The 14,020-nt window shown below is 36.4% G+C and overlaps 1 protein-coding gene across 2 annotated transcripts in view; it reads left to right on the top strand.

Moving 5' to 3' along the window:
• LOC121427355 (chloride transport protein 6-like) overlaps nt 1–14,020 on the top strand; it is a 36,755-nt gene that overhangs the window by 9,472 nt on the left and 13,263 nt on the right. For both annotated transcript variants that reach the window (XM_041623705.1, XM_041623706.1), the window contains 11 exons: nt 1,766–1,892; nt 2,556–2,682; nt 3,143–3,189; nt 4,162–4,247; nt 4,698–4,811; nt 7,061–7,221; nt 7,758–7,851; nt 8,185–8,317; nt 9,070–9,223; nt 10,838–10,997; nt 13,553–13,659. In XM_041623705.1, coding sequence (XP_041479639.1) covers nt 1,766–1,892; nt 2,556–2,682; nt 3,143–3,189; nt 4,162–4,247; nt 4,698–4,811; nt 7,061–7,221; nt 7,758–7,851; nt 8,185–8,317; nt 9,070–9,223; nt 10,838–10,997; nt 13,553–13,659 — 1,310 coding nt within the window. The remainder of the gene's footprint in view (nt 1–1,765; nt 1,893–2,555; nt 2,683–3,142; nt 3,190–4,161; nt 4,248–4,697; nt 4,812–7,060; nt 7,222–7,757; nt 7,852–8,184; nt 8,318–9,069; nt 9,224–10,837; nt 10,998–13,552; nt 13,660–14,020) is intronic.

Genomic DNA, 14,020 nt, shown 5'->3' with positions numbered 1-14,020 from the left:
CTTCGGGTAATGAATCATGAAATGATGTTTCGGTCTTAGGTGCTCCCCAGAGACTTGAAGATGCAATTCATGGTGGTCTCTTGTCAGTTGCTTTTAGACTTCCCTTGTTATTCTTGGAGAAAATATGTTTCCATCATATGCATCGTATACATAAACAAATACATATCATATACATATAAAAAATTTCCATCATATGCATGGTATACATAAACAAATATATATCATATACATATAAAAATCAAATATAATTACAAATCAACTACAGATAAATTATGACAAATTATGCTATACAATAGTATAGCAAAAGCTTGTTTGGAAACGTGGAGATCCACCAAGAATCACTGCCTGTAGAGCATGGCTCAGAACAATTACCTCTCAGTTTGTTTTTTTTTGTCCGCCTCCACAAGATCACCCATCATCAGGCAAAAATGGTGCATGAGGCACCAACTTTGAGAGGCACTTTGACCAGCAGCTTTGTATAAGTACGGATTGTGGGTCTGGATCTAGATGTATACTCTGCAGCACAAATTGGTATAAATGCCGCAGGTGAGAGAGGGGGATTCAATATCTAGTCATATCGTAGGTGGCTTTTATCAACCTTTGACTCAAACACCTCTAGTGATGTGCTACCTCTGGTAGGAGATGGTTCCAAGCCAAAGGTACTCACTGAACATGATTGTTTCAGTTGCTCTGTGTTTGTTGGGTGCATCATGTAATCTGTGTTGTGGTTCACTACTTTCTATAATATTTTGCACTTGAAAGTCTTTAAATTGTTTGGTCTTGACTTGTCATTTTGGTCTTGCTTTTAATCAGATATTTTTTCTATGGGAAGGGCTGGGACCATCCCCTCAGCCAACTTGGAGAAGGAAGATAGGTTCAGGACCTGTTGTCTTTAGAAAAGTGTTGGCAGATTTAGCTTTTCTCTCATTCTCTCATGCTAGTAATGCTGCCTTGGTTGCAAGATGTGTTAGTCTCCAGGCGTCTGCATCATTTATACACTTTGGTTTCTTTGATGCATCTTGGAATAGTAAAAATGTTATTTCCTCACTGAGCATTGCATGAGTACATGTTTTAGAAGTAACGATGCTTTATTGCTAGCCTCAGTTCCCACATGCATATGCCGTCCAACATGTCATGCATTATGTCTAGAGCATAATTAAAAGCTCATTCAAAATCGATGTTTTCCGAATTCCATTCTCGTATAGACTATTTTTTTTTCAACATGTTCATCTTAGTTATGAACGTTTTTTTTCACAAGAGCCATGGCTGCTACACATTAGTTTACTCCATACATTGTTTGCCACTTTGCAATGACATGGGTAATTCACTGAAAAAGATTAAGTGAATCCCAATGTTTTGTTTACACCAAGATTGTCACCCACCGCTTGAGCAACTGCAATCCGAAGTCTGCTTGCATAAGCACTGCCCGTTACATATACCTCCTTCTTCAAGAATTTTTATGTCCTGTAAACCTCTCTGTAGTATGGCATCTAGCCCATAGTGCTTGGTACTACTCTGTAGAGTGTCTGTGCATGACTCTGTATCAAACTTGACAAGAATTTTTAGATAGTGTTGTGCATAATACAATTTTTTTCTAAATGTTAGAATCTTGTTATTGGTTATCAGATTTTCATGAAATTTTCAATGTTTTGCTTGATGAATTTCATTCAGACTGTGTTACCCCTTTAACGATGCAGTCCCAATGTTTTTATCGAAGCGCAGTGTATAATCGGATAATTATCATAACTCATTATTGTTATTATAGCCCATTGCTGGTGGATCCGGGATACCAGAGATCAAATGTTACCTGAACGGCGTCAAAGTGCCTCATGTAGTGCGTCTCAAGACCCTGGTTTCCAAGGCTGTTGGAGTACTCTTCAGTGTGGCAGGGGGTGAGCTTAAAGGAACTTGTCATTCTGTAGTATGTACAATGTATATGTTTTAATTGTGATTTCTTGAATTGTTTCAAGTATACACTAATGAATTGCCAACTTCAACCCTAGATTTAACACAAGTACACCCTAACTTAAATCAAAAATTAAACCTTATCGCACCCCTCACACTTTATCTTAGACAAAATAAAACCCCTCACACTATATCTTAGACGAGGTAAAACCCAAAGTAATTATCTCAGGAGCAAAAAAAAAATGTTGTGTCACTTTAAATGGAGACCATTGTTAAATGGAGAACTATATTTTTCCTGTCATCAATATTTTTACAAAGATAAACTGTATTTCAACAATATATTTCTGAGATATTTTAGTATTAATGTAGTATTTTGTCGCTGGGCTGCTAAAACCTTTTTTTTACCTAGAAACAGTTCTCTACAGGAATTACGCAACTGTTTTCAGTCAGTATGAAGTTGCCAACATGCCATATTTCTGAAATACAGCTTTTTGTGAGCTGCCCTCAATTTTTTAATTTGAGATACAAATTAAATTAAAGGCGGAGTGACTATTTGTTTGCTTACTTGCTGGACAGGTGTCTTGTCTTTTCCAGATAATGCTTTCCATGAAAGATTAAGTTTCACCGCGAAAGTATTTTCACTTTTTTAGGATTATTTGTTGGGAAAGAAGGGCCAATGATCCACAGCGGTGCTATCGTCGGAGCAGGTATCCCACAATTCCAGAGCATCACATTCCGCAAGCTCAACTTTAACTTCCCATATTTTAGAACCGATAGGTAAGCCTCAACATTGAAGATATTAATTCATTTTTTGGTAAAAAAATAAACCTTTTTTTTGGCGGAGGGGGGGCTGTAACGATTGCTTATGTCTAGATATATGTAGACAGACAGACGGACGGACAGTCGTTTGGATTGTTAGTGAGTGAGTGAACCAATAAACATAATTCTGAACTAATTCACTAATCAACCATTTCACTTAATTTCCGACACTGATCAAATGTATGCTTTATAGCAGTGTCACAATCAAACTGTAAATTAATCATCCAACTGTGTATACAAACATTGATAAGCTATATTTTATATTTTTTTTAGTATTTTATTTGTTGGGAAAATCTTGAATTTGATTCAGAACTGGACTGGACACTAGTGTAAACTAGACAGCCGATGTAAATTTTTTGATTATTTGGAGGACTTTTGGGGGCAATGAGGTAAACGAAATCATTTGTTTTTTTCACAGAGATAAGAGAGATTTTGTGTCAGGTGGAGCAGCAGCAGGAGTGGCAGGTAAGTTTATGTTTTTAATGTTTTAAAAAGCCCAGGCAATTCTGCTTACAGGTGAAAAGACAGTAGTTGCAGCAAGCAATTATTTCATGAGAAAGTCTTTTCAATCAAGGTTAGTTGTCAAAAAATTATCATAAACTAGATCTGGTACATTAATGTAAACTTATCTTTGTAAAATCATGAAATCTTTGCTCAAAATCGATAATTCTGATGATCACTAACACAGAAAAGCATATGTGGGACAGTATAAATATTGCTTTGAATAATACCCAACATTTGATGGAATTCCATGCTTGTTTTTCTCACTTCTCAGCTATTACTCATTTTCTTCCAGAGCTATTTGGCAGATACATGTATTTTTTATTTATACATACAAACACTTTGGTGATCATTTCATTGGATTTTGTTTGAACTCATTTTGAGATTGTTTCCACAACTGGTATTAATCTTTAATGCCATGTTTGTTCTGTCAATTTCTCAGCAATGAGGTATATTCAACAAGAATCATTTGATATATATTTCTATTTGTAAACATTTTAGGCGTTATTTTATTGCATTCGTTCCAATCACCTTGAGGACTTCATTTCATTTTATTTATCAGCAAGTTTCATTGTTATGTCAACTGAATTGAAATATATTATTATCATCAAGGGAGATTCTTTTATTTAAACAGTGGATTAAAGAAAAATTGTTTAGTAATTCAAAAAATTTAAATTATTGGGTAATTTCAAGTTCAGTGTTGATCTTTTGGTGTTAGTGTCATTAGGTCAATTTTTACACTAGTATAACACCAAACATAAAATGAAGATGGTCCTGAAAAGTCACTCACTAGTTGTTGAGGTGTCAATGTGATCTGGCTCAGTTTTACAATCTCAGCATAGGTTTTGGAGCTAGGGGAAGCAGTCCAAATTGTGCTTCCAACACCAGACTTGAAATCACCTTCTGTATTCCTGTCGGTCTTTATTTGCACCATAGCTGCCTTTGGATCTCCTATAGGCGGTGTACTATTCAGCTTAGAAGAGGGGTCTTCGTTTTGGAACCAAGCATTAACATGGAGAACTGTGAGTTCAAGTAATTGGTGTGTTCATGATAATGATAAAAATAATAAATTATAATAATAATAGATGATGGTGATGATAAGGTGATGAGAATGATGGTGATGATGATGATGATGATGATGATGATGATGATGATGATGATGATGATGATGATGATGATGATGATGATGATGGTGATGATAAGGAGGAGGATAGTGATGATGATGATGATAATAATCATATTAATAATAATAATAACAATATGAACAGTAAGAACAATGATAACCATAATAATAATAATGATGATTATACAGAAAATGTTGCAGACTATTCTCAGTATGCCCAGTTTATATAAGGAGGATGAAATTTATTCATAACAATGATTATTACTTTCCTGTCAAAGTTTGAATTCATGGAAACATTTCTATCTCCTGTACTTTGAGTGTTCATTGATGATGTTCTTTTCTTTTCTAGTTTTTCTGTGCCATGTGTGCAACTTTTGCTCTCAATTTCTTGATGTCTGGTATCAACTTTGGAGATTGGGGAGGACTAAGCCAACCAGGTCTAATTGACTTTGGATTATTCAAGGTAAGAGAACCGATAGTCTGAAAAAACTGTACACCTCAAAACTTGCCAATTTAATGGGTACACACATCATGAATACAAATCTGTTATATAGGTTTATTTCCAATTCGTCCAATTTGCCAACTCGTCAACTATCATTTGGTCTACCATCAGTTCGTCTATCCACTCACCATGTGGTCTACTTTCATAGTCTAATGCCATTCCGTCTAATAACCAGTTGGTCCATTAAGCATTTAGTCCATATACCATTTTGTCTAATTCAGATTCAGATATTTTTATTGTCCAATTGCAATCAAGTACAAATGGAAATTCAATTTGTTCGCACAAAATAATTTAGAATATTACATGATATTACATACAGAAGATTACACGATTCATAGGGGAAGGCGGGGTAAGTTGAGCATAGGGGCAAGTGTAGCCACCACCCCCAGGCTAATAATGAATGAGTCAGACATTGTGGTGGTGTCATGTATTGATGACCCATTGCATAACCCTTAACCCAACCACTTTATTTCCAACTTTGAACAAAAAGTACTTTCTCAGAGGGAAAAATACAAATTTCAGCCAAAAAAGTAAAAGAGGGTGTGAAATAGATAAGTACTTTTTACCCACACACATCTTTAAATATATTATAGAAAACGAACAATATTGTTAGTCCAGGCATGGATTCTCATTTTTTACATGATGAATGCATAAGAAATGTGTGGATGTGAAAATATCGCAATAAGTTCGGACTGGGGAAATTTAAGCCAAATCAACATGGGGCAAGTTGAGCCATGTTAATTCTTATGGTGATGTATAATAAAACAAATTAAAAACGTTAAAAAGCCACTGATGTGCAGGCAGAAAGGAGCAAATTCACATGACAGTTCTTTTAATTTTAGAAGATGTTAGAATTTATAGAGAATTAGTAAGTGAAAAGACTTCAAATGAAAAATTGACATGCTGGTTCTCCCCTCATACATTTTGTACATAGTTTTTGTGGCTCAACTTACCCCAGATGGTGGCAAAACTTACCCCATATATGGGGAAAGTTGAGCCATTTGACATCGGTTTTTTCAAAGGTCACGTTGACTTTCAGTGTGGGGGTAGAAAGTTATATGTATGTGATAAACATTTCCCAAGAATCAAATTTAAAGGCAGGGTACTTATTTCTACAATAGTACTAGTCATATCAATTCTAAAATGCAAAATTCAAAAGTTGTCACAACTTACCCGCCTTCCCCTATATTAAACATTATACAAATCAACAAGCAAAGATAAGAGAAAGTAAGATAAAGGCAGTGGGATAACATAATTTCAAGTATGGATATTAAATGCATGAATTGAAACTGGAACAAAAGAATTTACTAAGCGTGAGGTTCTGCCGGGAAGGGATCTCAGACGTTTGCCTGACCTCATCAAATTATATTTATGAAGAGCATGTTTCTCATAGGTCAGGATCTCTTTGGCTTTTTCAAGGACCTAATTGGACTTGATGTTAAATTGATGAAATGGTGATTAGACGTAGTGATGATTGGACCAAATGGTTGTTAGACGAAATGTTGATGGATGGAATGGCCTAAGACTAAATGAAACTAGACCATGTGGTGAGTGGACGAGTTGGCAGTAGACAAATTGGCAATATACCATATACATGTCCTGAAATAGTTTGATACCATTTTTATGTGGTATATGTTTTACGCTTGGATAGTCAGCTGGTATTCTTTGCAATGAACTGAAATTCAATTTTTGTTACAGTAAGTCACTACTGCTATAAATGTGATGAATGAATCCAGATGTCCATAACGTCATAATTTCATGTTGGTTGCAGCAAAAGTTATTCCAAAAATACCTTTTCAATTAAATTTCAATAAAAGTTTATGCTAAAAAGTGGTTATTGATATGAATCAATTTTCATGTCAGTGTCAGCAAAAAGGTTTTTGCAATGATGCCTTACTGCAAATCTTGTATGGTTATCATTTTCATGGACATTTTTATTCATTCACTGCAGCCCTTAATTGATTTACACAAAAAAAAAGAAAATCTTTTGACCATCCAAGCATAAATATGTATATCATATTAATTGGTATCAAATTGTTTTGGACTAGATACTTTTTTACTTCAGGAAATGAAAAAAATATATGGGTTTATTGGGTATATTCAAGGTGTAATGTTTTTCTGCCCCACACTGTAGAGATAACACTTTATATTTTCAATTAATGTGTTAATAGCTAGTTAATTATGTGCAAGTGTCAATTTATATTTTTCAGTGTGGTTCAGGGAAGTGCAATTTATGGACAGCATTCGACTTGCTAATCTTCATTGCCATGGGTTTTGTTGGTGGACTATTGGGGGCGCTCTTCAATGCCATCAATACGTTCATCACGGTCTGTCGCCTCCAGAATCCCGTCATGAGACGGAAAGTGGCAAGGTGAGTCAACAATATTTTTATTTATTTCTTGAATAGGCCCTTGAAAAAAATAGTATGTTTGCCGTAATTTGGGGAGACAATAGGGTCAGTTGATCAGTCGGTCGTTGTTATTTTGTGGGAAGGTAAGGATGCTATGATAAAGCTCCTGGGTCTGTTTTATTTGGAGATTAAGGGTTGCTCAGGCACATGTTTCCTCTTTTTATAAAATGATTTTATGGACATTATTTGTACAAAAAAAAGTATGGAAACTATATATGGTGGCACACATTTTTTTTTTTGGGGGGGGGTTGGGAGAGTCAAATTTGAACGATAGAATTATCAAGAGTCAGCAGGTTGTACTCGAGTAGGTTGGTTATGGCAAGTAATGTTTTTTTTTGCCAAAAGTTGTCTTACTTGTTGGCGTTTTCCATATATTTGCTCTAATTCAAAATACAGGTATGGCTTTCTATTTTGTAAAGCAGTTTGTATGTAAATTACTGTTACTTTTGCTCTATTCGATGCAAATTTACCTCTGTTTCCTATTCTTCCTTCGACAGGGTTTTGGAGGCAATCCTAGTTGCCACGGTCACGACTTTAGTTGCCTTTCTTGCTGCCATGACAATGGGACAATGTATACAACTTCCGTCAACAGTAAGTACCATGGAGTCGTGTGACTCTCGTGTAGATTTCAAGATTTGATGTCTTGATCAATATTGAGAAATGTCTGCAACCGTTTGTTGTAATCGACATATCAAGTCTTACACTTTAGGCATGAGACTCTTGCCCATCCCCCAAGCTACTCACAAATGTATCTCAGCGTATGCCTGTGATATTGCACTGATAAGGGTTTAGCTGTGCTAAAGGTATGGTAAAGTATGCAGTGCTGTATAGAAACATTGTAGTAGCTCTTTATAAGTGTTGCGAATATATGTCTTTATGGATAAAACTATTGATATCCTTGTCTTCCCCCCCCCCCCAAATTAGAATTCCACATCTCCTGCTGAGATCAGCTCCTCAGTGAGGACCTATTTCTGTCCTGACGGTTACTACAATGACATGGCTACTCTGTTCTTTAATCCACAAGAACAAGCCATCAAACAACTCTTTCATCAGGAAGGTAATATTAATAAACCATTATTGCAGAGCGAGACTTGGGCACCACTTTTCCGACAGCAGCGTCTACATTGAAATCTTTATCAAGGTTAAGTTTCTAAAAATGTCTTCATAACTTTTAAAGTTTGCAGATCTAGTTCATGTAGCTTGAACATAGGGTAATTGAGTATCAGTGAATATCCTTTGTGAGTTTCAGGTCGCATGACTAAGGTCAAACGTCATTTAAGATCAATGAACTTTGTCCATATTGTGAGTATTTGTTGAATTGGCATCATGACTTTGAAAGTTTGCGGATATAGTTCCTGAAATGTGGATATAAGGGTAATTAAGTATCACTGATCGTCTTGCACAAGACTTTGATCTCATGATCAAGGTCAATGGTCATTTAAGGTCACATCATAATTTATGATATGAAAGGTATTTTTGTGGATAATAATTAATAGCTGTTTTCAAAGACAGCACTTGCTCTATTGAATCACGTAATACAGGCGAGACTGCCAGAGCCGTTCCACTAGTTAACACATTTAATTTAATGTTCAGTTTTAAATATCTATAAACAGATGTTTAATTTTTTACAATTTTGTTAACAATGAATCATTCTGAGGTTTTGTATTGTATTAGTGGCGCAAACAAGTAGTGTGTAGGCCGTACACTGAAAGGAAAAAGTGCCATATCAGATGACTATTAGATCAGATTGGATAAATCAAAACTGATACTATAGAGTCTACAGAGTCTTTTCTTGTTTCCTTCTATCAGGTACATTCAGCCTTCAATCTCTCGGTCTCTTCTTCATGTATTTCTTCTTTCTGTCGTGTTGGACCTATGGGTCGGCTGTACCCAGCGGTCTCTTTGTACCCTCGTTGCTGTGTGGAGCTGCCTATGGTCGCTTCATAGGAAATGCTTTGAAAAGGTATCCAGCAAACAGTATTTTTGTCTTACTAGACACCATGCACCCATTTTCAAATTCCCTTTAATCATCTTTTGAGTACAGATTTTAACCAATGACCAATCAAGATCATCGTTGCATGCGCACTCTGTGGAAATACTGACTGGGAGCCAATCAGTGCGGCTCTTTCATATTTGCAATTCATCGCAAACCTTTGTGTTACGGAGCCCAGCAGTTTCTAAAATTTCATTTCCAAATACCTAAAGTAAAAAGAGATGTAGATTTCCAAAGTAGATCACATAAAATAAAGCATTTTTCAGGTAACCCACCCCTTCCCCCCTCCCTCATCGTTTGAGAGAGGGGTTACAACCCCCAATGCACAAAGCACATATGGGGAAGTACGAGACTGACTCGTATTTAGAGATGAATATCACATTTGAATATTGGGTCTATATATGAAAAAATGTTCACTGTGGTGTCTCTCTCCACCCACAGTGTTAAAGACCCTGACCGGTGTAAAAACAATCATATATTAAAAGAAAGGCAATGATTCATACAATACAAATATACCAAAGATATTCTATACATCTCCTTCCATTTTTAAGAAATATTAGATAAAAATCAAAGAAACTGCTCCTCCAAAGTACGCTTCGATTGAGCACCCCACGTCGCCTGGAAAGGATGACGTCATGTTGTGTCTGGAGGGTTGCGATTCCATAGGTTTGTGTACAAAAGCATTGGGTATTTTCTTCCATTTCTATATTATGAATCCAATTTTTTTCCGTTTTCAGATGAAAATGGCACTCACAATTATTCACTGTTGAAATTGATGGAAACCTACAACTATTCACTGCCTTTTTTGTGACTTCTTTGTTTGGCTCTTATTGGGCCTAAATTGCTATGTCAGGAAAAGTTGTTATACATAATCTGAATGCAGATAGATTTGAAATCTACGCCAAATAAGCAGGAAATAAAATATGGCAAAAACTAGTTCAAAACTGTAGATTTCATAATTTAAGCATGTAGGAAAAATATATGTGATATCACTCTTTGATGGAAGTGAAGAAAATGAAATGCGTAATCTGGAAAGCAAAAAAATAACCCAGTTTTTCTGTGTACAAACCTATGGAAGCGCGACGCTTCTTACACAACATGACGTCACGGTCTTGAGGCATTTGAAAAGCACAATAAAGCCTATTTTCTAAGCCGGGTTCGAAGCCCGATAATTGGAATATTCTTAAGCAAAATACTCAGCTGGGAAGGGTGAAAATGAATAAAGCTCACAATGCTGTATTTAGTAGCTTATAAGCTTTCGATTGGTATATAATTTGTCAATTTCATTTTTGGGTCCGGTCTGGGTCTCTCTCCACCCACAGTGTTAAATGGGTAACTGGTAGGATGTGAATGTCGATGTGATTAGCATATTGTGTGCACCGATAAAACCGATTGCCTGGCCAGATACTCCTCAAGGAGTGGAGGTAGTACACTATATGTGTGGAACAATGATGGATTCTATGAGTGGGATAATAACAATTGCGATTTAAAGTGCTTGGAAACGCAAAGTATGAAGCGTTATGTAAATGTAAGTATCATTTCTAATTGTCGGGTAAATCAGCTTTTTTTTTTTACCCTGCACAGTTACCTCTCCTACACACGGATCTACTCTGGAACCTTTGCACTGGTAGGCGCTGCTGCTTTCCTTGGGGGCGTAGTCCGTATGACGATCAGCCTTACTGTTATCTTGATTGAATCTACCAACGAGATCAGCTATGGCTTGCCGATCATGGTCACCCTCATGGTAAGAGACGTTATTGTCAAGTTCTTTAAAGGGGAAGTTCACCCTGACAAAATGTTTATTGTAAAAATAGCAGAAAAAATAATAAGAAATATTGCAGAAGGTTTGAGAAAAATTCATCAAATAATTAAAAAGTTATTAGAATTTCAATTATTTGATTTGTGACATCATATGCGAGCAGCATTCCTACATAGCGAATGGTAAAAATCAATGAAATGTCATTTTCTCAGAAAATCAAAAATGTTTTTTACTGTACCTTTTGTATATCAATAGACAAATCATTTCACACCCGATCATGAATAGAAAACAAAATTAAGTCATCAGGAACCATACAAAATTTAAAATTCATGCATTTTATATTACATAGCACATGGGCAGCTGCTCGTTTACAGAGCTGCCAAGTAGTACGATTTTTCCATATTTCGTACGGAAATCAATTTAAAATACGGCAGTACGCTTTTTCATGATAAAATACGGGAAAAACAAATTAGAGAAGAAAAGGTATTCCGTGTGTTGCTGCCCTCTACGTTCAATGAGTTATGCTTTCATCAAGGCTTTCCGATTAGAATTTTCGATATCCTGGCGAATCAATGCGGGTGACAAGTTCCGAGCGCACGCACGTAGTTTACAAGCGCAAAGCAGCGGCTCAAATCGCGATATTTTGCGACTGGTAAATATGTCTATAAGGATGATGACGTCATCCAAGATGGCAACTTACGTTGACCGACGGAAGGATCGAAGATGACGATGTTTCTGATCATAATTTGAAACGAAGTAGCCGTAACTTCGGTCTAAGGTACGATATTTCTGAATTTCTTACATTTTTCCGTAAATATGGATGCAATTTCTTTTTCATAATGTGACATTCTATGATTTTATGTGCAAAAAACGATCGGAAAACCAGGTTTCTGTCGAATGTTAGATCTAACGTTACTGCTAATACGATGTCTGTACGTACGGGCCTCCAAATTCTTCAGTCTATGTATTGGTGAGTGAGCCAACGCATTTCAGCGGAACAACCAAAATCTAGACTGAAGCTTTCGGTGTGCGACGGTGTGGGGCGCAAAATAATGTAAGAAGTGATCGAACTTTGCCATTATGCATGCATATTTATCTCATGGTAAAAATACGGATTTTTTGGTCAAAATACTGATTTTGGGGGATAAGAATACTGAAAATGCAAAATACAACTTGGCAGCTCTGCGTTTATGACGTCACAAATCCAAAACTTTGAACTCTAATAACTTTCTTACTCTTTAAAGGATTTTCCTCAAACCTTCAATATTTTTTACTATTTTTTCTGCTATTTTTACAACAAAGTTTTCTTCAGGGTGAACTTCCCATTAAATAATATGGAATGTTAAGGTTGAGTAAGGAAGTTTGATATTGGAGGTGCAATATCTGGATAGGACCCAGTATAAGATTGCATACTTGATCTGTTAAATAAGTCAGAAAAAATATTGGACCCGCAAGATATGAACCTTACATTTAAGTTGTTATACATATAGCGAATAGGCATGACTAAGACGGTGCAAGATTTTGCATAAGCTGAAAGAATGATATTCAATGAGGCGTATGAATAGTGTCTCTTTCAACGAATGCAAAATGTCACACCATTACATGAAAAAGAATATCCACTAATCGTGTTGCGCAAATGCAAACATTAATGATTCTTCTTTTCTTAATTTTATCTATGAAAATAAGAAATAATAATGAAAGCAGAAAGGAAAATCCCTAAAATATGTGTAAGATCAGAAGCAGGAAAGCACATTTAGCCAGTAAGCACTTTGCATATTGCAATTGCATTTACTAAGTGCAATGCATTGAATCCTAATTTATATAATGACGTCACCTTGACCCTGACTGTGCAACTGTGCATTATGGACGGCAAGAGTAAATTTGCCATAGATTCTTGTATGTATATATTCTGGAATATATAGGATTGATTTGAATGTGAATTGCAGGTAAATTTTGCTCTTGTGGAAGAGCCTTGGTGTAGTGGTTCTGACTCTCCTCTCGCCTTGTAAACAGAGGGCCGTGTGTTTGAATCCCACCATGGTCTAGCGTCCTTTGGCAAGGCATTAATCCACACTTTGCCACTCTCGACCCAGGTGATAAATGGGTACTCGGTAAGATGCGAAAGATATTGTATGTTTGATTTCGCCAGCGCCGTAATGTGGCTGCAATGAATGCAAGGAATGCTCCCCAGGGAGTGGAAATTGTGCACTTTTCGTGCTTGATTGAAATGAATCCATTGACCAGGGTAATAATATAATACACCTTGATCGTGACCGTGCACCTTTTCATTATGGACAGCAAGGGTAAATTTGCCCCAGAATCTTATATGTATATTCAGGAATATATAGGATTGACTTAAATGTGAATTACAGGTAATTTTTGCTGGGCATAAGTACATTACTTATAGTGCAACAATGCATAGCACAATAGGCAAAGGTGTCAACCTAGCTTAACAGGATATTGCTGCTGTTGTTGCTCGCTTCATTTGACCATGGTAGGGCAATAATATTAATTATCCTTTCAATTTTCTTGCTTATCAGGTTGCCAAGTGGTCTGGTGATCTCTTCAACGAAGGTCTCTACGACATACACATCAAGCTACGAGGGGTGCCACTCCTAGAATGGGAAGCTAACAGGAAAATTGAAAGGTATCAGTTTGGGAATTTTTTTCTCTCTCAAGTGGCAATTTGACCAAATTGATAAATAGACCACAAGGGCTTAGCCCATGTAGTATCAGACTTTCTGAGAAGTAGGCCAACTACTTGTAGACCAACTTAGTAAAAACTGCATTTTCTTGCTGTTCACTAGCATAAAACGGAATACTAGATCAATAATGTGTTCAAATAAGAGTAAAGCGGCTGTCAGATTATGCATCTTCCAACATAGCATATTTCAAAAGTTGTGAAGGCGTGATACATGGAGCTCAGTAGGTAGAGCGGGGAATTCGGATTCCGGTGACCCAGGTTCGATTCCCAAGTGGTGCGCTAGTGCCCTTTGGTAAGGCATTTA

The sequence above is a fragment of the Lytechinus variegatus genome, chromosome 14 (genome assembly GCF_018143015.1).
Source record: "Lytechinus variegatus isolate NC3 chromosome 14, Lvar_3.0, whole genome shotgun sequence".
Lineage (NCBI taxonomy): Eukaryota > Metazoa > Echinodermata > Echinoidea > Temnopleuroida > Toxopneustidae > Lytechinus > Lytechinus variegatus.
The sequence above is the reverse complement of the archived record's forward strand: the minus strand, read 5'-3'. Positions and strand labels throughout refer to the sequence as shown.